General features: G+C 36.8%; 1 protein-coding gene across 2 annotated transcripts in view; it reads left to right on the top strand.

The window, feature by feature from the left end:
* Nucleotides 1-23,965, top strand: part of SEMA3A (semaphorin 3A) — a 238,354-nt gene that overhangs the window by 112,655 nt on the left and 101,734 nt on the right. For both annotated transcript variants that reach the window (XM_027883646.1, XM_027883647.1), the window contains 2 exons: nt 7,872-8,029; nt 10,605-10,667. In XM_027883646.1, the coding sequence (XP_027739447.1) occupies nt 7,872-8,029; nt 10,605-10,667 (221 nt within the window). The remainder of the gene's footprint in view (nt 1-7,871; nt 8,030-10,604; nt 10,668-23,965) is intronic.

Genomic DNA, 23,965 nt, shown 5'->3' with positions numbered 1-23,965 from the left:
GGAAAAATTGTGCTCCCTGCTACACTTGAATGCATCCAACGTGTAGACAGGCCGTGCAGAGGATAGGATGGGACAGTCTTCCAGTCTCATTCTCGTTTGTCCAAATGGAATACATCTGTGCCCGGGGAAAACAACTGTCTGTGCATTAGTCATTGCGAAGGTGTTTATGCCTCTATGATAATGAGACAAGCTGGCACTGTTTATAGATAAGGCAATCAGTCCTTCAAGTGACAACTACCCACAGTTTTACCTTCCTGATAACCAGTTCGGCTGCTGAAGTCTAACTTCGCAGAAGTATCATACAAATAGTCGAAAATTGATTAACTTCTAGCTAGATCTGATAGCTGAGTTACTTAATGAATGGGATTTAGCTGGCTGTTTACCTGTGTTAGCTCAGATGGTGCAATGCAGGGTCATGCGGTGCCACACTGGGCTAACCAAGCTCAGAGCTGAGTTAATATGGCTACAGTGCTTCTACTTTTGAGTTAGCATGTTTACAAACTTTGCATTAGATCAGTATTTAGCTGTAATATTTTGCCATATTTTAGAGAACTTGGAGAGTTAGAGATGTCCTTAACATCTGGGTGTTCATTGGTATGATACATCATTTTGTTGTTTCTCCTGAGCATTTCTGATACCAGCACAAGTGGGAGGTAGCAAAGATGATACCTACTCAAATCTCGAGGCAGATAAATTTTCCCTTAGAAAGATAACGCCTAAGCAAAACCAGATTACGGTCTCTTTTTGCCATCTCTTTCTTGCCATTTGATTCATCACACACACACAAAAATGCTATAGGCCATATAGGTAATATATGTCTGTGATTTTGTAATAATGTTGTACTTAAATATCTGTGAAGTTCACAGTTAAATATGTGCCATAAGCTATCTCACAAAGCCAAATTCATAATATGAGATGTTACAGTAAATTTTCAAATATATGAAATCAAGCTTTACAAGTCTTTTTTAACTCAGAGGTTAATATTTCTCATGTTATATAAGAAAACAACTGACCAATGGGGTAATTCGGATGCACTTTCAGACACAAAACGGACAAATAATGCAAATAATAAAGGGAAAACAGGTTGGCTTTAAAAACCTAAATGTTCTATGTCTTTGAAATATCATGTGACTCCTTCAATTATTCAAACCAAAAACACTTTAAGGGCTGTCATGTAGCTAAATGGTGCTGACATTAATGAGCTAAAATCTTCCCTCAGTTTTACAGTATAAAAAACATATGCATCAGTATTTTGAAGTCAAGGGATTCCATGCTTATACTGGTGCAACTGAAACAAAACATTGGTGTAACATTCCTCCTTCCAAGTATCTGGTTTTAATCAAAGTATGCTCATGGCCCTCATGTTTTCTTTGCTGCAGTGGAAGGTAGGAGTGTTTCATTTTTAAAATGCTTGGTTTACATCATGAGTGCACAAAAAACTGTATATCTTGTCCTAACTACTTCTAATTGGTAAATTTTAATAATTCCCTGAACTGTGTTTCTGAACTACATGTTCTCTCAGAAAAAAAAAGTTTTACTTAAAAACAAATATGGTTCTGTTTTCTTTCTCCTTCCAGTAGAGTTCAGTGAAACCAGGTGATTGGCAACTGTTATGATAAAGTAGATGAAGAGGATGAAAGCTAGGACTGATTGAACAGCTGTGAGGGGCTCTGTTCCAATTTTATTTTGATTACTGATAAGATAACCCTCCCTTTTCTCCCAGTGATTTATCTCATTCAAATTACAATAACACTGAATTGCCATCAACAACAAATCCTGTGTAGTTTCAAGTTTCTCTGACTCCTAGCATTGTAGCAAAAACCCAAAGGTGCTGATTACAGAAGTTTTCATGTTACATTTCTAAAAATGGATAAATTACTTATTACACTGTGTGATCTCATATACTTTATAAGCCTGTTTTTTGTTTCATTTGAGATAAAAGTGATTACTTTGTGATATTTCCAGGCAGCATAATTTTAGAATTATCTGAAAGCATAAACTGTTCGGGGTTGTGTTTTTTTTTTTTTTGTGAGAGGAGGGTGTTGATAATTTTCATCTTTATTTTTCTACTCCTAATATGAAATAAAAGTGTTATTGGTAAAAGTAATTTTTAAATATTGCAACAGTTTAAATGTTATTGAAAGATGGATAACCTGATCGTTTAAATTGAAAGATATATAAAAAAAAGTGTTTCTGCAATTATTCTTTTATTTTTTTCCCCTCAGGTGAAATGTTTAAATAGGATAAATTAGTTTTCCTTGTTTTAATTAATTGTTTTTTAGAAATTTGAACTGTAACATAGACTGTTAGCAAGTTTCTTATTTTTTTCTAGAGTGGACAACTGAACCATTCTGCTCACTAAGGGCTTGATCCTAAGGTTCCAGTGATGTCTGAGGTGTCAATGAAATAAAGTAATTGTGGTATAAAGTGTTCAAATCCTGGGTAGGAGAAAAGATTAGTTATCCTTCAGGCTATTGGGTGTGCTACTAAGCATTAGATCTGGCATAGGGTCACGCTCACCTGATTTCAGACAAGCACCCATCTGAGTGTTTTTCATAATAAATGGAAATATCCTACTGAAATATCCCACTGTATGCATGGCAGCCATTGTCTCTCTTGGATGGGGGACAGACTCACAACAAATACAGTGCCTTCTCCATGTTTACATTTCTGGATTTGCCAAATACACTCTGCTGGCTAATGCCTTACAGGAAGCTGTCTTGATTTCCTGCCAGTCCCTGCCTTTTCCTTGACTCTTTGACTGGGGCAGAAGTCACCATCTACACTCACAGCAATAAAATGGGGAAGCTGCAGGAGAGGCTGGAAGTTAAAATACTCACTTCTTTGCTTGCATGGTAGAATTACTGTCTTAGAGTTCAGCAAATAATTACTCAAAGAGTAATGACTAATTTACACCTGGGATTATTTAGAAAGATATACATGCTGATATACAGAACAGGCACAGTATGCATCTGTGTAAGCAACAAATGCATGTGCAAACATGCAGCCACCTGATCCTCTGTAGCCTAAGTAAAGGCCTGGCGAGAGAAGAAGGAAATGTTCTAGCATGACGTTGTGGGAGGCACTGCTCACAGTTCAGCAAAATCCCTGTTTGATGGCATAATGGCATTGACTCATCTTTTATCTACTGCTAGGAGATGTACAGTGAGATATTATCGTTACTGGCAAAGGAATGAAGGTCGAGAGTTTCGTGCAACCAGCAACCCACTCGTTGGCTTCATGAGCGTGTTATGACGAGCAGCACTGCCTGTATAACCCAGTCACTCTGCAGAGTCACTAGGAGTAGGACAGGTCTAGATCTGAATCCTTCTGAGGAAATTAGGAGACCTTTCCTCTGATTTTTAGAGAAATTGATGTGCCCCTTTGACCCTTATCAACAAAAATAATCTTGGCTGGTGTGTCGTTGTGAAGTCTATGGCAGGAACACAGGCCAAAGCTCACAAATTTTTTAACTTGTTACACAGACAAACTCCCTCTTGCTAAAAAGACAGTTTCCCTGCTAGTAGATAAGGAAAAAATAAGATGGTTTTCTTTTGTTATGTTCTCCTCCTGACAAACTCTGCTGAAGGAACACAGACATAAAACAAGGTTTACGGTGGAATACCAACCATGGATAAAGCAAACCTCAGGATCTGCCTGCCTGCATTCATCTTAGCTATAGCTGTGGTTTTCTAGCTGCTTCTTTAATGAAAATGTGTGATAAAAATAAACCAAATCTACATTCCTTGTGCATGCATATCTCCATGGATTTCACAGCAGGAATTTGGCCGTCTGTGTGTATACATGCTATTAAGTTACAATTCCATTAGCAAATTAAATAACCATGTATTAAGAGGAAGGCAAGGGTTAGGGACTGGTTTTCTTCTGTAAATTTGCCAACTTGGCGTGGCAAAGTGAATGTTCTGACTCAAGTCTGACTGGATCAAGAGAAACACTAGTTAATAGAAGCAAGACCAAGCAGAGTCTACAGAAAGGCACATTGAAAAAGGTCAAATACTTTGAACTTGGACACTGGAGGAGAAAGACGAGTAAGATGGAGCAAGCAAGTCAGGACTGTGAATTAAAGCAGTTTAAAGTGAGGTGGTTCGTAGGAGAATCTGACCCACAAACTTTGAGAAACTCAACCTCCATCTGGTTTCAGTGACCCATCACTGTGAAAATTCATGGTAATATGATTACCTTTTAAGATATGGTGCATTTTGAACCGTTAGTTTTGGTCACCTGCAACGCTTAATAAATGGGAAGCAAGCACCAATAACAAAAGCAATGACACATCTATCACCTTCAAAATATCACCACCCACTCTAAATGTACATCTTAGAGCATTTTTTAGATGATGCTAGTCATTGTGTGCAGTGGTTAACTGTATAGGGCTCATTCATTCCTGTTCAAAACTACAGGCATGACTATAACTGAGGATGTGTCAAAAGGAAATAAGAAAATTATCTCTGGGCAATTACTGAAGAAAGGGTGCTTGACTACAAAAAGTGGTAGAATAATGTTACATTTTTGCAATAAAAATAACTGCACAGATCATAAAGGAAGTAAAAAAAAAATTAAATACAAGCAATGATTACCTGTCTGTATAGGTCATGGATATGTCAACATTTAAGAAGAACCAAAAAAAACCAGGAAAATAATTAGGGTATGCATCGTAGATGGTATTAATCTCATTGATTTATTGAAGGTATTCATAATTTTCCTCTTGTCATTACAATGCAATCTTCGTTGTAATCTTGGTTTATGTTATCAGTGATCATCAATGTACCTCACCAGCATGAGTGATCGACACTTAACAGAATCGATGGATGTCAGTGCCCTTCTGGGAGTGTGCCCTGTCTTTGCTGTTTTTCTCCACAGTAGCCACTGATTGGATACTGAAGACATTGAGTAGTAAACACTTTGAAATTAATGAATTTGGGGAAATGGAATACCTAATTTGTATTGATTGTGCAAATGTCATTGCTTTGCCCTTCAGCAGCCTGTCCAGAATGTCCTATAAAGCCATATTCATCACTGGACAAATGCATGTAAGTTAAAATAAACAGCAGAGGAGCTGCAGAAATTATGTAGGTTTTCACCTCCTACTTGTGATGTAGCTCACACCTAACTAAATTAGCAGTGATTAAGAGTCATGAACACACAAATGACATTTTTCTCCTCAATCTATATTCTCAACCTGATTCCTGATGGAGAGAAACTTGATGTCAAACAATTTGAAATACACTGCTTAGAGCATGCTTAGGACTAATCTTTTGGGCAACAGACCAGACAATCTAGTCATCTCCTGCAAAAGTCAGTAATGTGACAATATGACACAGACTGGATTAAAACCTAGAAGAAATGTCCTAATCTTAGACAATGGAATTTAGCTTTTAGTTTAAGTTGCATGTTCACAAAAAAACCCAACAGAGCTACCTTCAGTATTGTGGCTTACTCTGAAAGTCACAGACAATTAAAAGAAAATATATATATATATATTTCCCTGCACAGCTACATCTGGTCCTTTTAAGTTATACTGTAGAGACTTATGAACAGTGGAGATGATGATGTAATTTACTCTTGGCCATAATAAACCTAAGACTCCAATGTTATGATCTCACATTTTTCATGAATATTAGAAAGAAAAGAAAACATCAATCACCATCTGTAGATGTGAATATTTAGAACTCTGTATTAGCAAAATCATATCAGGCTCCTTTTAAGCCAAGTAGCTGTGTGCCTAACTGATCTTATTTCCATTTTTATCAGTTTTACCTTTGTGTAACATTGACTTCAGCAGACACTTGTCTTTACACCGCAGTCACAAAGGACAGAATCATACCTATATGAGTTCAAACCAAGAAAGATGAAAAAAATTACAAAGGTTTTTGACAGCTATATTATAAGAAAAATGATCAGATACAGATGACAGCAAAGCATTTCTAGCCAAGAGAGTTCTAAGACAAGTTAAGCAATCAATCATCTACATCACTCACTATTCATTGAGTCGACGTTCAACATCTGAATCAGTCATTACAAAGTAAAGAGAATTAGTAAAGTCTCTAACAAAATGCAAATAAGTGAACTGGAGGACAATACAGTCAAATTCTAGAACTTGGCAGGAAGCCAGAAGAATTATTTTGACAAGAGTTCTTGGGGTGATTTGATTGTTACAGTTAAAGAAAAAAAAAATGGGGGAAAAAAAAAGGAACTTCAGCTTTTAGCAGTACAAGTTTTAAAAAGTATTCTGTGATACAAATGTATAGTTATATTTAGTGAGAAAAAGTGTAGAATAAGGAACAAAATATAGTGTGTGTTCTGACGCTTTGCTTTGCGAATTAACTCTTTTTGGTGCTAGTGAGAGTTTTTTCAAATAAATGCAAAGAACACCAGAGCAAAGCTAGACAAATGTTACGCAGCTCTCATTGTTATCTTTATCTCCCTTGAATATGTTGCCTACTGTTGTTTTCCATGTTAGAGTATCAGCCTGATTCCAAATCCACCTGGTATAGGTGAACATGAAAAATAGGTTTAACATCTGTGGGACTACAAAGATGCAGGTGCTGAAATTCTGTAAATTCATAAATACCACTGTTATGTAGGTCCAAAAAAGCCTCACCTAACATATTACTTGTTCCTGTTAAAATAAAAGAAGGGGTGGGGGGGAGGGAAGAAGAAAAATAAGATTTAAAAAAAACCCCTCAATTGAAGTAATGGTGGAAAATGGGAGGGATCTTACTGAAAACCAGGAAGTCATAGCAGGTAGCTGCACTGTTAGGCAAATCCTAGACATCCTCAGCTTGCACATGTGGCACAAGTAACACAAATGTTCTTTACGTGAAGCTTGGGCCATCAGCCCTTGAATTTGTGTTCACTCCCTTTCTCATCTGTCCTCCTGGGTGCATCAATGGAACTGCTCCTGCTCCTAAACTGCATGTTTGCCTTCATACTTCTCAAGGTCAGGGCTTGAACCACATAGGATTTGTCATCACCAGGAGTCTTTCTTGTTGATGACTTACTACTTGCTGGTATGCCTTAAAATGATAGAGATGGTTTGGTTTGTACTCCTGATATGAATGTAGATAGACAGGAATAAAGAGAAATTGTTTTCGTGAGTATTTATATAATAGAGTCTATATTATATCATGGCAAAGATATTTTTCAGCAGTTTCAGAAAAGTGTGTATGACTTTGTTAATGTTTGAATAGCTAAGATGCTGAGGATCCTTGTACTTAAAAAAATTATTGTTAATAGCAAGTGCAGTGGCTCTGTGAGGAGCATGAGAACTAGAGTATTAATCTTGAGTTTAACAGAAGCCCAGTTACCTTCTCTAGCTTTGTTCTTGTTCCAAGCAAGGAAACAACATGCTGCCTATGTCAGAAAGCTCAGAAGAGAATAATACATGTAAAAATAGATGCTACATGTTACTTCCTCCCATCAGCTAGTCATTCTTATCCTTCTTCTCATAAATTACAGATCTATATGGAATAGTTTTTTCTGCTGAAAGAAGATTTTGTGTTTAAATGTGTTTTTTATCAGCTGGTTATCCTCAAATTTATCTTGCAGTTCTCATTGATTGAACAAAATTGAACTTTGTCCAACAGTTGATGAGCTACATGGATAGAATTTTACCACCTAAAAGTTTGTATAGGCTTTTAATTGATGTTGCTGTTGTTTTGACCTTTGTGTAGAGCTGAATCTCACAAGCAGTTTCAGTGCTTGAAATAAAAAAAGTGCCCAGGTACATAATGTGTTCTCTAGTTCCTACTCACTGAGCATAAATTCCTAAAATGATATCTATACAAGTCAAAATATGTCTGTATTTCATTTGGCCGTATTAACAACAAAGTATTCCCTTTATCTTACAGAAATGTTGGAATCCAACAATATAATCAATTTCAATGGACTAGCTAACAGCTCCAGTTACCACACTTTCCTCTTGGATGAAGAACGGAGTCGGCTGTACGTTGGAGCAAAGGATCACATATTTTCCTTCAACCTGGTTAACATCAAGGAATATCAAAAGGTACATTCATTCACGTTCTGTGCAATGTAAATATATACTTTTAATGTTGAAGACTTGTTATTACTCAGAATATGTTGTGCACTGTTGGAACTATGTAGTAAGTGTTTGGATGTCAGGAGTACTATTACAATGAAAATATTTGCTGACTCTATGAAGAAAAATTTATAACCAGCCTATGACCTTTGACTGTATAATCTGCAATATTTTTTTCAGACTACAAAAAAAAAACTCAAAAAACAAAAGGTAAATGATAAGTGAATAATCTAGCTATTTCGCAAACAAGACATACTTTCATGTGTACTCCTAAAAAAGCCAAACATCTCTTATGACAGTTTGCACAGAAAGGCCTTATTGCTCTTTATTTGTTTGCAGATAAAACAAGCTGTTTGGGAGTTCAGTGTTGATTTTTCTTCTTTAACCCAGCACTTGTAGGACCTCTGCTTCTGCTGCTTTTAAAACAGAATTGTTTCAGCATTAATAAAAGAGGAATAAGTCAATAAAATATTGCCATTCTTGATGAAGAGTATAATTTTCCAGTATAAATTGGTGACTCATTAAAAGCTGACAAATAGTTTAGTGTTGTTCTTCTATTGAAGTCTAAATAAATAATTTAATTTTTCATTTATTTTACTAAGACGAAATGCCAAGAAGGTACACAATGGGATGGAGGTTTGATTTGTTATATTAAGTATTTTGATGGTATATTTTAAAATCCAGAGAGTACCCTTTTATGAGAGATATATTGCTTTAATACCCAGGGATTATTTTTTTTTCTTGGTGTTCCTGACCTTTTGGCCGTTCGACTATTAGCTTCCTAAGATGATAGCAATAAATACCTTGTGTTTTCTGTTCAGAGGGAAGACAGGCTATTCATTTGTATTCTCTAAGGATAAAAGGATAAAAGGAAAAGTGGGTATTTTCTTTTCTATTCTCTTTAGAGCAGCTATAAAGGAAACTAGCTATTTATTTGAATTCTCTGAGGGATCAATAGCTTAATGTGCAAAACATCTGGAATAATTAAAGGAAAGAAGGTGTTTCCATTGCAGAAAACAGCTCTGTAGAATGGGAGGAATTGTGTGCCTTACATACTTACATATTTAGATACCTTTAGAACACTCTTTGAAGTTATATACAAATATTAAAATATTAAATAAAGAATTGCTGCCAGTAACATGAAAATGTATGTTAGCAACAGACTTAGAGAAAAGACTTACAGTTTAGACATTAGATTTAAGAATAGGCAAAAGGCTTAAAGAATTTGGAGATCTGTGTATTATAGACAAGGGAATCATGTAAGAAACTTAAAATTACAATGCAGCTGGTGTTGCACTTGAGCTCAAATTTTACCAGTTGTTTCTTCTGCCATGTAAAAAAACCCCTCAGGTTTCTGTCTAAATGCTGATGGCAACATCAAAACTCAAAAAGCCGAACCTTTCGATTTATTAAAACCAGATTGATTTAGCTGTCTTTTAAACCAAATTTGAGGAAAATGTTGTGCTAAGGAAAAGAACATATAGAATAATGGTTTTAAAAATATAAAAATTTTTGCCCAAAACTTGAACTGAACTTGAACTGGTCCTTTTGGGAGATCTGAGAAGTTTGGTTAATGTTTTTCAACGTAGTAAATTTAAATTTTCGCATGTCTCTGCACGTTTTAAGCTGAGAATAGCAAGAGGAAGCAGTGGGAATCCTTTGAGAGAGAATTTGCTCATAAAATTTTCAGCCTTATTTTATAGACTTAGCATGTTCGATTGCTGTTTGAATTTCATAAGAAAATTTTGAATAAAAAACTGTTGCAAACTGTATTTTCAAATGTCATATATAACATGACCTTTGATCTCTTCTGTTATCCATATTCATCCTTCTTTCGTTTTGTTTTTTTTTCATTAATACTTTGCCTTTTACTTTCTATATTGAACACCAAGACTGTAATCCAGACTTATGGCCATTCATATTGCATTATCTGAAGCTCCCAAATGAATAGCCTGGCATTTTATGGGAAGATCATGTTTTATTCTATATGTAATTCCTAAAAGCTTTTCAAAGAAACATGAATAATTGACTCTGAGGGTCTCTTGATTTTCTCTGTATGAGGTGAGATCCATTTTCCACTAAAACACTACAGCAAACCTTAGGTTTAGGATTAGTTGTGTTAGGGTAGCTCTATAGGAACAGCATAAACATTTCTATGGTGTGATACTTTGCAAATCCTATGGCTTCTTTTTATTATTTAATTAACTAAACCTAGCAAAAGAGTAAACTGGTAGATACACTGAAGAGGCAAACAGCTCATTTCTGATGCTGTAACTAATGTGTGATCGTATTTCACACAGATCCCATTTATTGTTAGCAAGTATCTGCTATTTTTTCTCTTAGTTTTCATTCCATTACATGAGATTTAAAACATTGAAAGAACACTCACTTAATGCAGAGTCAACCATCTTATCATTAGTATTTGGGATTCACAGCTGAAATTCACAATACAGACTATATTTCAAAATTGTCTCTATTGTGACTTCTGTTATCCCTGTTTTGTTCCCAGCATTACAGTCTGATTTTTGTTTTGTGTCTTTAGATTGTTTGGCCTGTATCTCATTCCCGAAGGGATGAGTGCAAGTGGGCTGGAAAAGATATTGTGGTAAGTACAAGTCTTTTTAGCTTTTGTTTTCCTTTTATAAAACTTTGTAAATATTTTATTATGTCTTATTGTGTTAATTCTTAACGTATTTTTCCTACTCTGTAAGGTCACACATCTGATCATAACTTCAGGCTTGAGTTTTATCAGTCATCTTATTCAGCATAATGAAATTTAGTCTTCATGACCAAGGGTTTAAATTTATAAATGTAAATCATGTAAATGAAATAGAATTTATCTTTCAAAAGAAAAAATCAGTAAGAAAGAAAAGGGAGAAGAGATATCAGAATGAGAAATATTAACCCCTTAATACTCATCTCCTGAAGTCACGGTAAATAATATTTTGACCTATTTTTTCTCTGCTCCAGGTTTCAGTCCTACAGTGAGCTCCAAGAAGTGCTTTCTCCTTGTAGCATCTCTCTGGAGCCAGAGGGTTCCCCTGAGCTCTTTCCTTCATGGAGTTCATAGCAATATTGAGGTCAAAGTGGTTTTAACATTCTCCATTAGTTTTGGTGCCTCAGGAAAGACCCTGTTACACTAGGCATCATTTTCTTTACATTTCCCCTCATTCCTGTGTACATCATATTCCCTGTATTTATGAGGTAGGAGAGACATAGCCAGTAGCCCCCAAATAGCAGTCATTCCACACTGATAATAATTGTCTTCTGTATAGGAACAGAATGGGAAATAAGAGGAAAGGGCTGAAGAAGGGGGAAAGCAGATAAAAAATACATGCCTGCAATAAACCAAACAAATACTTGCGTAGCAAAGCCAAATGGGAAATCATTGTGGTTGCCAAGGTATAAGTGAGAGTGGAACTTGGCCCCGTGTGGATATGCTATTGGCCTGATTTTCAGAGATGATTCTGTAAAATATTCATAATGCCAACCATATGCCTCTAGAGAGCTCCATTTGAATAATTTCCTAGGTCATAATATAAATAGTTTCATCAGTCTTTACCTAGGCCATAGAGGACAGTTGTCTTCATAAAAAAGCCGTTTGGGAACAGTAGAGGTGGATTAGGTGAAAGCTAGGAAATGTGGGCTAAGCTATATATGTGAAGGGACAGCTGAAGTGCCAGAACTTAGGCTATCTCATTACATAAAAATAATACATTAAATTAATCCATATTCACATTCACAAATAATTTGCAGGAGTCCTTTGCAAGGTGAAGCCTAGAGTACCTAATATTCAAGGTTAAAAAGAAAAAAAGGCTAGTGTTAAATATGTGAGCAAATTAACTAGCCTTGCTGCTTGATCTTATGTGTATTATGATATTACATTAAGTAGATTTTTTAATAGCTGGGGTAAAAACCTAGGAAATTAATAGGAGATTCAGTGCCTAAAATGAAAGTATACTCTTTTATTTTGAATAATTATTTTCAGAAATTCACAGTAGTAAGAGTATGCTTTGTATATTGGACCATGCTGATTCTAATGCAGTTGTGGAAAATCGTAGAGACACATATTCTGGAGTAAACTGGGAAGTTCAGGTCCCCATCCTCTGACTGTGCTAAGCTTGAGAGGACATTTATAATGTAACTTCTGTTCACCTTGATTGCTTTGCTTCCTGTGATATTAGGACAGCTACACCTGCTGATCACGAGCAGAAAGTGAAGTCCGTACCACACTGCCGTGCAGTGTGTGCCCCTGGCACATGAGCTGCATGCTGTGATCCTGTGCATTAGGGGCAGCATTGCCATGAGCTGGTGGGCAAAACAGGAGCGCAGAACTCAGCACTCAGTGCAGCCCAAACTGAGGATAACAGCAGTACAGCAAAATGTTGCTAGAATCTGCTAATTAGTTAATTAGTTTTCAGGAACATTTTCACATGTAGGGTTGTTAGTGTTAGTTTTGCTTTTTTTTTTTTTTTTTTTTTTTTTTTTTTTTTTTTTTTTTTTTNAAGAGTAGGTGAGAAATAAAAATAAAATAAAAGCATAGGTCATGTGTAATGTGGGTCCAGTTTCAGTAGGCAGGTGGAAAGATGGAATACATATCTTGGTGTGCTCAGAACATCATCTTTAAATATTTACAGCTACTTGTTCTTGCCATAAAACAGTGCATTACAAGCAACATATTTAATGCAACTGCTTCAGCTGTAATTACCGATAAAGATTACAGATCATTTAACAAACTTATTATTCCTCCCTTATTTATTCCTTAAAGCCATTGTCAGTACCTTGGGAGTGTCAAATACAAAGGCCATAAAAATAACTCAACAGACTCTAATTAGTGGGAATAGGAGAAATAGAGGACAAATACAATGAAATGCAAACCATGCTTGATTTAATAATGCTTTCAGCATGTACCACTTCTAAGATATTATATGCTCTTCACTTATGATGGTGCAAAACTTTCCATATGACAGTCTATACTTCTACACTGAGGTCTCTTTTTTTTTTTTAAAAAAAAAAAAACACCAAAAAACCAACCTCTTTTAATTATTGATCTCCAGGGTAAGTCAGTGCTGAAAATGCAAGTCCCCACTAATGGGCCAGGTGCACTGCAGCAGCTGCAGCACAAGTGTAACCCTGGCCCTGCCCCACTGCTAACCTCAGCTATGACCTCAGAGATTTCCTCTCATAATTATAAGGGGTAATTTACCATCGTTTTCACTCCTTCAGAGGGATTCCTTACCCTGACACTGTCAGTCATGCCAGTCCAGGCACAGCAGGTTTGTGGCTCAGGACAGTCCACACGGGATTTGAGGAGAGCAGCTAACGGGGCTGATTCCCGCTCTCCTGCTACCCATTTGTTACTTAAGCAGTCATTTATGTTTCTTAAAGGGCTTAGTATATGTTAATTACTTGAGCTTTACTCACTTTATAGCTAGATAAAGCTTTTAAAGTATGCTTTGGATCTTTTTTTCATATGAGTAAGCTGAGAAGAGATGCTGGAAGACTCGCCCCAGCTATGCAATTCCTACTTACAGCAGGACTTCTCTGACAGAGGTTAACTGCTACACTTTCCCACAAAATATAGATTTTTTTCCAATAAAATCATAATTACTGTCCCATGTAAGTACTTAGTATTACAATATATTTCCATTTCCTCAGTATAGAGTATCACAAGCACCAAAGTAACGCTGTTCATGAAAAATTAAAGACTATAAATAATAAATAAGATATTTGCTTGCGTAATTCAACTAAATGAGCAATTCTGTGAGGATTTCTTGCTATTCTGGACTTCAGTGTTTTATTTGATCTATTCTAGTTTCTGTAAGTCCTGTGAATATTTCTCATGATTCCTGGCCAGACCTTGGTAATGATCAAAGAACACAAAGTCTCTACAGAATAATTCTCAGCTTTTCTGCTAAACTTACAGAACAGTCATGCTGCTAGTCATATTCCTCACCAGTGAGCCTTAGTATTTTTGTTTAAAAATCTGACAGTCATCTGGGACCGTGCGAAAACACATGGCAACCTCTGCATTACATGTGGGTTGAGTAATAGGTGACTAAAAAAAACCAAAACAAAACAAAAGTGGCTAGAATTCCACTCTGACATTCTTGGGATATCATAAACCAGCAAAGCAAAGCCTGGGTGATTTACAAAAGTTACAAGAAAAACTAGTTAGTTTTGCAGGTAGGGATAGGGCAGAGATAGGTTCCTGACTGGAAACCTCATTTAGTCCTTAAGCTGTTAATTTACCATGGTTTTAAAAATTTTGGCTGCTGTTTAGTTGATAGATCTCTGCACTAGATTTGACTGAGGCACCACAGCAGTAGTTCATGTTACACAATTAATCAGAGACATCTCTATTAAAGGGTATGATAGATTTCTATGACTTCAAGGCTTAAAAGATGTGTTTCTGAAGGGCACCTTAGGATGTTATTTTCAAGTACAGTTTGACTATCAAATTTATTTAGTGGCTCTAAAGATTCCAGCGCAAATTAAATTGTTTAAATGGTCCCTTCTGGCCTTGATGTGTATAAACCTTTAAAATTTCAATGGGTACTTTAATAAAGCCACACAGGACAAGCTGCATGATGACAGACATTTATGTACACTTTACATGCTGTATGATATTTGGCTTCTCCCTGGATGTTTCTGGTGAGAAATATACATTGATGTACAAACAGATGCAAAGAGTTCCAAGTACTTGGTACCAGCAAGCTTCCCTACGTGCTCTGTCATGTGAACATACACAGGTACATACATGCAGGTCCTTACAGAGCTACACTTTTGTGTACACAGCTAAAGTGTATCAGCAAAATTGTGTGGGGGTAAGCACTGACTGTATTATAGTTTATAGGAGATAGGCATCTACTTGTGCTATTTAATTGCTATTAAATTTTACCTAGTTATTAACTTTTACCTGACTTCAATTGCAATTGATTTTTTTTATATTTTATAGTCCTCTTGATGGTAATTTGGAATCACTTCAGGTCAGAAACCTATTTCCAGTGAGGAAGAAGCAAGACTGTTTACACAATATATCTGTATTCTGTGCTTGCTTCTTTGCATTCAAGTGTGGCTGGCACCTACTTACTGAGTTTATTGTTCATGCAGGTGTAATCACATGACTGTAATTTAATTCACCATCTCATTTGTTATGATAATACTCAAAGCCAAGATGTTCATATGCCATCTCAGTTTAGGCTTCCTTTAAACTTTTCCAGACCCTCTCTAAATTATAGGAAGGGAGGGGATGGATCTATAGGTTTATGGATCCATCAGTGTGTAAAGATTTAATTTGGAAAGAAAGAAGAAAAAAGAAAAAAAAAGGAAAAAGAAAAACCAGAAAAGAAAAAGTTATGTGTAACTCAACAAGTGTCCCTCAGCCATATCTGGTGATACTTTGGAAAAATAAAGTTGGCAATAAATGAGCACAGTTCCCTTTAACTCATTTTATTACTGTAGTTGCCTTGGGGAAAATAGAAGAACATGGAGGCAGAAAGTAAAAGTAATTCTTTTCATCTGTTATTGTAAACAAAGATCTGAAGAGAGAATCTGAAAATTAAATATACAATGCTGGCTGGACTTAGAAAGCCTGTTTCTAAATTCATCTGACAGGCACAATTTTTCTGGTCAAATTGCCTCTGGCCCTTTGGGTGTGCCAAAGAGTGGTTCATTCCTTTCTGTAAGGGTTGTTCCTTGGGAGGACATCTACAGCCAGATTTCCAGCTTTTCTACCACCAACCTTCATCGCCATCCCTGTTACGTTTCTGGCTTCCTGTCTCCAGCACAGCAGTAAAATTCTTTAACAGAGCTTAAAGACCCAAGACCCACATCCACCCTGGGGAAAAGGGAAAGGTAAATATCTCCTGGGAGCAGGAAGGGGTAAAATAAGTAAAAGTCCAAAGTAACAGACCTCCTGCAAGGTTAGGGACAGAATTAACTCTCAGTATGACCTACTACAAAAAGAAATGTGATTTTTGTAACGTTTGTCAGATAAACAGTGCCACTGCTTATTCATTCTGACTCTATCAATTGTCCCAGTTAGTATGCTGTGTTTTTTAGCTTGAGGGCTGCTCACTTCTTAGTCTTGTCCATTTTGTGTAATGTGGACAAAATTTCCTACTAAAGCATTTTTCACCATTTGGGAGATGAGGGAGTGAGACATTTTGTAAGCAGTGCTGCTTTAATACTGCTGCTTCGTAAAACTGCTTTGCATAGACTACAAACAAAAGGGAAAGACAGATTGTGGGGGGAAAAATCCCCTCAAAACCTACAACCACTTCACTCAGAGGTGAACTGGGCTTGGCAAAAAAGGGATTTTGGACACTGGAGCCTTTCAAAGTCCTTTGGAGCTCTCTAACAGACTTTTCCACCCGGAAACTTTGTGCCAGCTCCAGTTCTTGGATGGACCCCCACAACACACCCACCAGCATAAAGCTTCATTTATGGCTTATTGCAGATGCTGATCCTACAGCTTGTGTTCATTTAGGCATTTGCATATATTTCTTTTTATGTACTGACCAAGGCAAATCAGACGCTGTAAGGTAATAACTTGTGCCCTTATCCAGAGGAAGAATTAACTTGGCAGTTGTTCAGATTTTCATATTTTACCCATTTATGTATCATGGGGAGTCATTTAAGTCTTTCAGTATAGGGAACAAATTGATATAGATCAAGGACAAAGCTAATTTTCCAATTTGGGGCTTATTTTTCTCTTTATAGGTGTGACTATAGAAATTTGCTTCTGAAGGAAATTTAATATTCAGCAGATTTAATGCAGTCTTGCAGAAATATTTTCTTTGTTGCTTTTGAAATACAAATTCACAGAGCTAGAAAAGGCAAAGTAAAGAAGAAATGAAGAAAAATCATTCCCCAAATTATGGGGTTTAATTTTCTATCAGTAGATGTTCCTCATGAGCCCTTGTTTGGCCTTGGCAAATATGAGAATGATTTATGGCTGAGTTTCCAGCTATTGCTATTCCAAAATGTTGTTGGGTAATTCTGTGTTATGATTTACTACACCCTAAGATGGACAGAGTAAATTTATTCTTCATACATTTCTTTCCAGAAGAACACATTAACTGGATGACTGGTAGAAATGATCGATATGTTTAGTCCCTGTTTTCTTTCAGGGCTTCAGTCTGAAGTTCGTGAAAGCATAGAAAAGCCTTCCCGTTGTTGCCAGTTACATATTTTTTTTCCTTTTTTTTTTTTTTTTTTCTGAATTTGATTCACATTCTTTGTATTTTAGCAAACAGACTGGGTTTTTTGCTTGTTTGGTTGTTTTTTCAGTTCTTTTGTTTGTTTGGTTGGTTTTTTGTTTGTTGTGTGTGGGGTTTTTTGTGTTGTTTTTTTTTTGAGGGGGGGGCATTTTTTGGGGGTTGGTTTTGTTTGGGTCTCCTCTGAAAGATCGCATACTACAGTTTCTCTATACTCAAGATATGGTCACTATGTCACCGTTCAGTTTGTCCACTACTAATTTTTCTGTAGTCCCATTGCTTACAAAGACCAAAAATAGGTCTACTAAATTCTTCCCTGCTGCACACAATTCTAAAATATTGTCTTTTTTTCTATTGTAATAACTAAGAGAACTAAAGGGAATGTTCTTAAAATAACCTAGGAAATAATATGCAATTATTTCCTATGTCAAAGCTAATGCTTTGTTCAGTTTCCACATCTTCATGTCAACAGTAGATATTAAAAAAACCCACTTTTCATTGTTGAAAAAGTTCTGTAATCTGAAGATGGTGGAACAAGAAAAGTAAGAACAGTAATTAAAGGAGAATTTATATATTTTTCTTCTGCATTTGTGTTTGGGTTTTTTTGTTTGTTCTCTCTTTTTCTGATTGAGGGATGTAATCTTTGTTGAATTAAATGATGTATTCATCTCTTACTCCCTTAGGTAATTCCCTTCTGTTTAAGATTTTCAAAAAACTTTAGGTTGTACGCATATATCATTAGTATATTAATAAAAGAAATCTAATCAACAAAAAGGTAATTAAAAAACCCCAAACTACTCAGCAAACTCACATTTCAATAATTTCACTTTGGTGCCAGATTTTTACTGAGTGGGAATTTCGAGCTTCTGTCACGTAAAGTTTCTCTGTTCAGCATCTCTCTGTGGTGCCAAAACAGTTTAATATCCCCCCACAAATTTCCAGCATCCCACAATAAGACACATGTAAACTCATAGAGTAGCTTACAGTGTACGTTTATTTACAGGCACACACACTGCTAACCAGCTCTCCCTTATAGATGCCACAGTCTTTCTCTACCTTTCAACACTTCATAGTTTTATGTTCATTTTCAACAGAGAAGTTTTGAGTATACTTATCTTAGGTGGTTGTGAGTGGAAGTCATTAGAGGATATGCCTGTAATATTCTGAATAAAGGCAAGCTCACTGATACGGAGTCTAAGTGTGTTATGTGCCTGTAACAGGCTTGACAACCCGTTTGTCTGAAATACTCCACCCAATTAACAGGTGTTGATCCTATTCGGAAAGGAGGGAGTGTAATCTGATTTCTCCAGGAGACGGGTGATTACTCCACCCAGATGGAAGAGATAGACGAGAGAGACTGTTTAGATCTAGGCTGTGGTTGCAACTTAGATTGCTGCTGGGCTTGATGAGACTGCCTGAGCTGAAACCAAACCCTTGTGTTCATTTTTGTGCTAATAAAGCCGTGCTCATATTGTGGGACAGGTTTCCTCTATAGAACAAAACAAATTTTTATTTTAAAGTTATGGTCAGAGAAGAACTGGCTTCTGCTTGACCTCAAGGCTTCCCAGTATGCTGAGTTATTTATTAAATACTCTTCCTTAAATAAATTTATTCTGTGCTATAGGAAGTGCTTGCTACTGCAAAGCATAACAATTCAAAATAAAGGAAGCTTGCTAGCACTCATGGAAAAGTTTAATGTACAACAGTCATGCTGTGCCTGCAAAACCCACTTGTTTGCTGGACTGCATCCACAGAAGACTTTTGTTTGTCTTTTAAACTATGCATTAACCAGAGGTAAAAAAAAATATGACGTGATCATTAAATCAGGTATATTGTTCTGCAGCCTTTTCTATGCATCCCTTTAGCTGTTCACAGGTCCAGAACATTTGTTATTTGCATCTTCTGAGTGAAGATTTCGGGACCTGAAACATGTCTTGTAAATGGAACATTCCAAATGCAAGAAAAGATTGGAGAAAACTTTGGCTTCCTGAGATCACTAGGTCACATGATCATTGCTAATGACAAAGATTTAGAAGTCTGGTATGTCAAGGGAGGCATCTTCAAAGCATGGCTTCTAATGACTTCTTTTAATGGCTTCTGGCTTAAAATTGTTTTCAGGACAAGCCCTAAGAAGTATCCCACCTAGCTTAGCTACCTCCATGCTTAGCTGTGGGAAATCCTGGGCCAAATTACCAAATATCAGCAGTGACCTAGATTTGCAAGTGGATAGGTAGACAGGCAGAGAGACATTTTGTGTTTTGCCCTCACTAACACAAAGGAAGAACCAGAGAAGCTTTCCATCTGCTGTGCAAGTGTGCTGACAGTACAACTGTTTGCTAATATGGCTTGCAGTTTTGTGGCTTGAAGGAATCAGGATATATCTGCTTTTTTCTCTGGCTTTTTTTTATCATCTGCTTTCTTGGCTTCTTTTTTCTTGTCTTGATGCTTAATGGTTTAGATTCATGCAGACATCCTGCAACTTGAGTAAATTATACATTTTAAATATTCTCGAGAACTCTTGTCATATCAAAAAATCAGGCAGATAGCAGGCAGAACTTAATTGGAAAGATAACTGGAAGTATAGTAAACTGTACTATGCAACCAAAAATGTCTTATCAATCCTCATCAGTCTGAAATTTCTCAGGGAACATCTTGTCAGCAGAGGAAAATCTAGATATTAAATTAATCAGTGGTTCCTGTGCAATGTTGGCAGTGGTCACCATGCCTAAGAGTCATTCCTGACATCTCCAGAGGAGCTGGGTCCCCCAGATCACAATACCATATAAAGTCCTGCACAATTCAGCATGAGGGTCACTGAATCTGGGGATCTGCCAGCTCTTTCAAAGCTCTGAGGTGCGAAGACAAGTAAAATTAAAGTCCAGTCCTCAAAATAACATGAATTTATAAAGGGCACTAGGTAGGTTTGTTTACCTAAACATATTCTTGGTTTGTGTTGGATTTTCATGAGTGTGATGAAATGCACACTGCTTATTAAGGCTTTGACAAATGGGGATGTAACTCCCAAGAAATAAGTTAATAGAAACTGCTTTCTGTAACACAGACTCCAATACTTCACCTGCTCAACTTGCTTCAGTCAGCACTGCAGACTGGCTCTTTTTTGGAGGGTAAGGCTATAAAACTTTGATCCTGCTAATTGCAAGGTACAGTAATGACAAAACAGGGATGTAAATGATGATATTGATCCCAACTGCAAAGGTACACAGTAATAAATCACAGATTGCAAATGTTTTCATGCCAGCTGGCCTCGCCTGCTCTAAAATTGTGCACCTGCTTATACAGGTTCAGCTGGAAGGTTATCTCATGGAGTGCAGGTGCCAAGCAGGATTTCCCCACCCATTAGGGCCTGCACATAGCTCCCAGAACTCGGGGACTTTCTCTTTACTGCCAGTGTTAACACAATAGCTTTGCAGAACTGTTACCAACCAGCTTACTGCAATAAAATAAAATTTTAAAGGACCACTGCATTTTAACAGGACCCAAATAGTTGGCTTTCTTCCCTATTTATTCTGGGCCTGTTTAAGCAGACTGTGGTTTTGGTACCAATATTTTTCTAAATATTGCTGTAATAAAAAGAGGGACACGGCAATAATTTTTAAATAATGTTACTGCATTTTACAAAATCTTGCTCCCAAACAGCAAGAGTTGTGAAAGCACACACCATGCAGAGCTCACCCTGAAGAGACTCCCTCGCCCATGCTTACTGACATGCTAGAGTATTTGCCGGGTCTAGCTGAGAATCCATCATCTGTGTACATGGCAGTCACACATATATTTATTGCACTAACACTCCAGAAATATTTTCCCTGAAACAATGCTGCTGCATGCTGAAAAAGATACCAATACCAGCTGAACTGATGGCAGCCAGCAATAGCCCACCAGCAAAAGAGGGAAGTTAAAAAGCTCCCTGGTAATTCTGGAACATCTTTCAGCAGTGTGATAAATTTGAATGACAGCAGTAATATCAGGGATTACTTATTCTCCGTGGATATCCCTGACCTCGTCACTTGAGAATTCAACTAATTGGACAGATGAAGGAAAAAAAAAAGTAAACATATTAATTAACCTTATGCATGGGACTTTATATGAAAGCTGTCCATCCATTTTGATTTAAAAGACAAAACACGTATTTATTTTGCTTGTCCAGCTGTTAGATGATAGTTTTAAATCCCCTTGTCCATCCAGTTTAGACAAAATCTTCTGATATTTTAATCACTTGGCTATGTGGGAAGGCTGAAATAAAGGAAGAATACATTACTGGATCTGATCCTTATCTGGATTAAATCAGCAGAAAACTGTTGAAGCCAATGATACTGTAAAGGATCGTTTAGCCTTCTGCTTATTACCCTGCATAATCTGACCATTTGCATTTGCTATAATATTGGAGAAGCAGTATGGATATCAGTGTTGGTTAAAAAAATGAAACCACTTTCTTAAAATAAGGAGAAAAATCTGGATATTAGTTGGTCATGGGGACTTACCCTTTAACTTCCACTTAAAAAGATATCATTAAAAACTCTTTGCTGCATTAGTAATTCAGATTGAAGGACGCAAGCTCCAGGCTTCTGGAGGAGAAATAATTACTGGAAACTCATAAAAAACACCTAAATTCTGTTTTAATTTTCATATGCGGAGCAGATGTTTTGACAGATGGATGGACTTTATTTTTGTAACTGTCCGGGGAAAGTCTGCATAACACAGCCTAATCAGTGTTACATATCTGTAGTGTTTGTTTTTCAGTCTTTCTGCATTTGGCTCTTATGCTTTTGGTTGCAGACATTTTCTTTGTAATTTATTTTTTCAGGTTAATCTCTCTCTGCATAAGCCCTTTTATCAACTTGATATATAAATATTAGAAAACTCTTAAAAAATAAATGTGCATGTTTGGTTTGTAAGTCAGATATATTGATCTTCATATAGTGGGTGCCCTTCTGGAAAACTTAATTAACACTCTGTCTTCTCTTTAAGACAGGCCCTCTGCCCTAGTACTTAGTATATAATATTTGGAATTAAAAGTTAGAGTTAAGAAATCTGTCCAGACTCACAGGACCTTTTTGACTTTAATTCACACTCTGAATGTAAGTGGCAGTCTAATAATTTCTCAACTTGTTCTACAAGTAGGAGTTTAGCATGGCAGAATTTGCAGTGGAGTTGGGGTTTGGCTACCTTACCATAATACAATGTGCTACCTTAGTACTGTTTTAGCCACTTTCATTACAGTAAATCAACAGTGTGGAGCTGAGGATCTGAACCACACAACCTCCTCAGCCAAGTTTAGAGGAAGCACAAACACCTTTAATGCACCTGAAGTTAAAACCTTTTTCTCTCTCAGGAATGCCCAGTGAAATTCTGGGGCGTGTTCACTCCAGGTGGCCAAATATATCTTTAACTCCTAGACACAAGGTAGAATGGCTTCAGGGCATATAATGCCCTTGTGCACTTTCATACCAGATTAACCCCAGGAAAGTCTGTAGGAACTTCTTGGACTTTGGTGAAGGTTGTAGTCCATTTTCCTTCAAACAGAGGAGCAAACTGGATTGGGCCCCAGGTTTGAGGTGAGCGCTTCAGCTACTACTGAAGCAGTAGCTTCTTTGGCCATGCTTTGGAGGATGTTGGCAGTCATGCTGTCACAACTGTTTGCAGAGACAGATCCATGAAAACATAATAAAGTAGCTATCTAAGGAAGTTCCCTCTATCAGGACAGAGAGAGAAGACCTTGCAGGCTGTACTAAAAGGTCTCAAACGTCATGTAAGGATTTAGCTACTTGGATTTTAAGATAGAGGCACTTCTGCACAAGGCCAAAGGCAGAACCTACAGCTCTTGAGGAAACCTTATAGTATTTATTGAAGTATAAATGAAGACTAATCCTCTCCAGGGGTAGGTAAGAAAAATGAATGGGTATTTTGAAGACTGCAGTAACTCCCACATGATGTACCTAATTTTCCCTTTGAGGATCTACCTGAATCATTCTGTACCACATACAACCACTTATACTTTCTGCTGTATGTATATATGTATATATAAACTCAAGCTCTAGGGCATAAACCAGTGTTTACCTTTATGTAGAGAAGAAAAGTTTCCTGGTATTAAGCTGCCCATTATATTGAACAAGATTATTAGGTGCAAGAATTTACAGTGATTCACTATGGTGATCCCAGTAGTCAATTTTCTTTAGGATTTATTTTCATAACCCATCCAAGTGATACTTTGCAAACCTTGCATTCATTTTCATTCACATTATTCAGCTAAAAGTCTTTAAACTCCCACAACACTCTGCTTTCAAATATGAAAAGAAATTATTTCCACCTGGAAACTAATTTTTAAAAGTCTAATTTTCTTCCTTTATGTGTTTCACTTGACAAAGAGTAATATTCAGACCATATGGATACATCCAGAATATGTCCCCTTTAAACAATATCCCTTTCTTGGGGAAAGTGAAAATGGATACAAAAGCATGAATTCACACTTGGACACAGAGTTCAAATACCCTGACAATTTGTTCCTTACAGCTTCTGGCTCTAGGTTACCTCCTCTTCCTGCAGTGGGTACTTTCTCCTATCTGCAGTATTTTCTGAGATACTACATGCCTTTTGTTGTCTTTGTCTCCTTCCAGTGCCTTGCACTCTGAGATCATATAGTGAAATACCTCGTCCTGCTGGCACA

The sequence above is a fragment of the Empidonax traillii genome, unplaced genomic scaffold, assembly GCF_003031625.1.
Source record: "Empidonax traillii isolate 1590-97213 ecotype Southwest subspecies unplaced genomic scaffold, ASM303162v1 scaffold131:size1687323, whole genome shotgun sequence".
Lineage (NCBI taxonomy): Eukaryota > Metazoa > Chordata > Aves > Passeriformes > Tyrannidae > Empidonax > Empidonax traillii.
The sequence above is the reverse complement of the archived record's forward strand: the minus strand, read 5'-3'. Positions and strand labels throughout refer to the sequence as shown.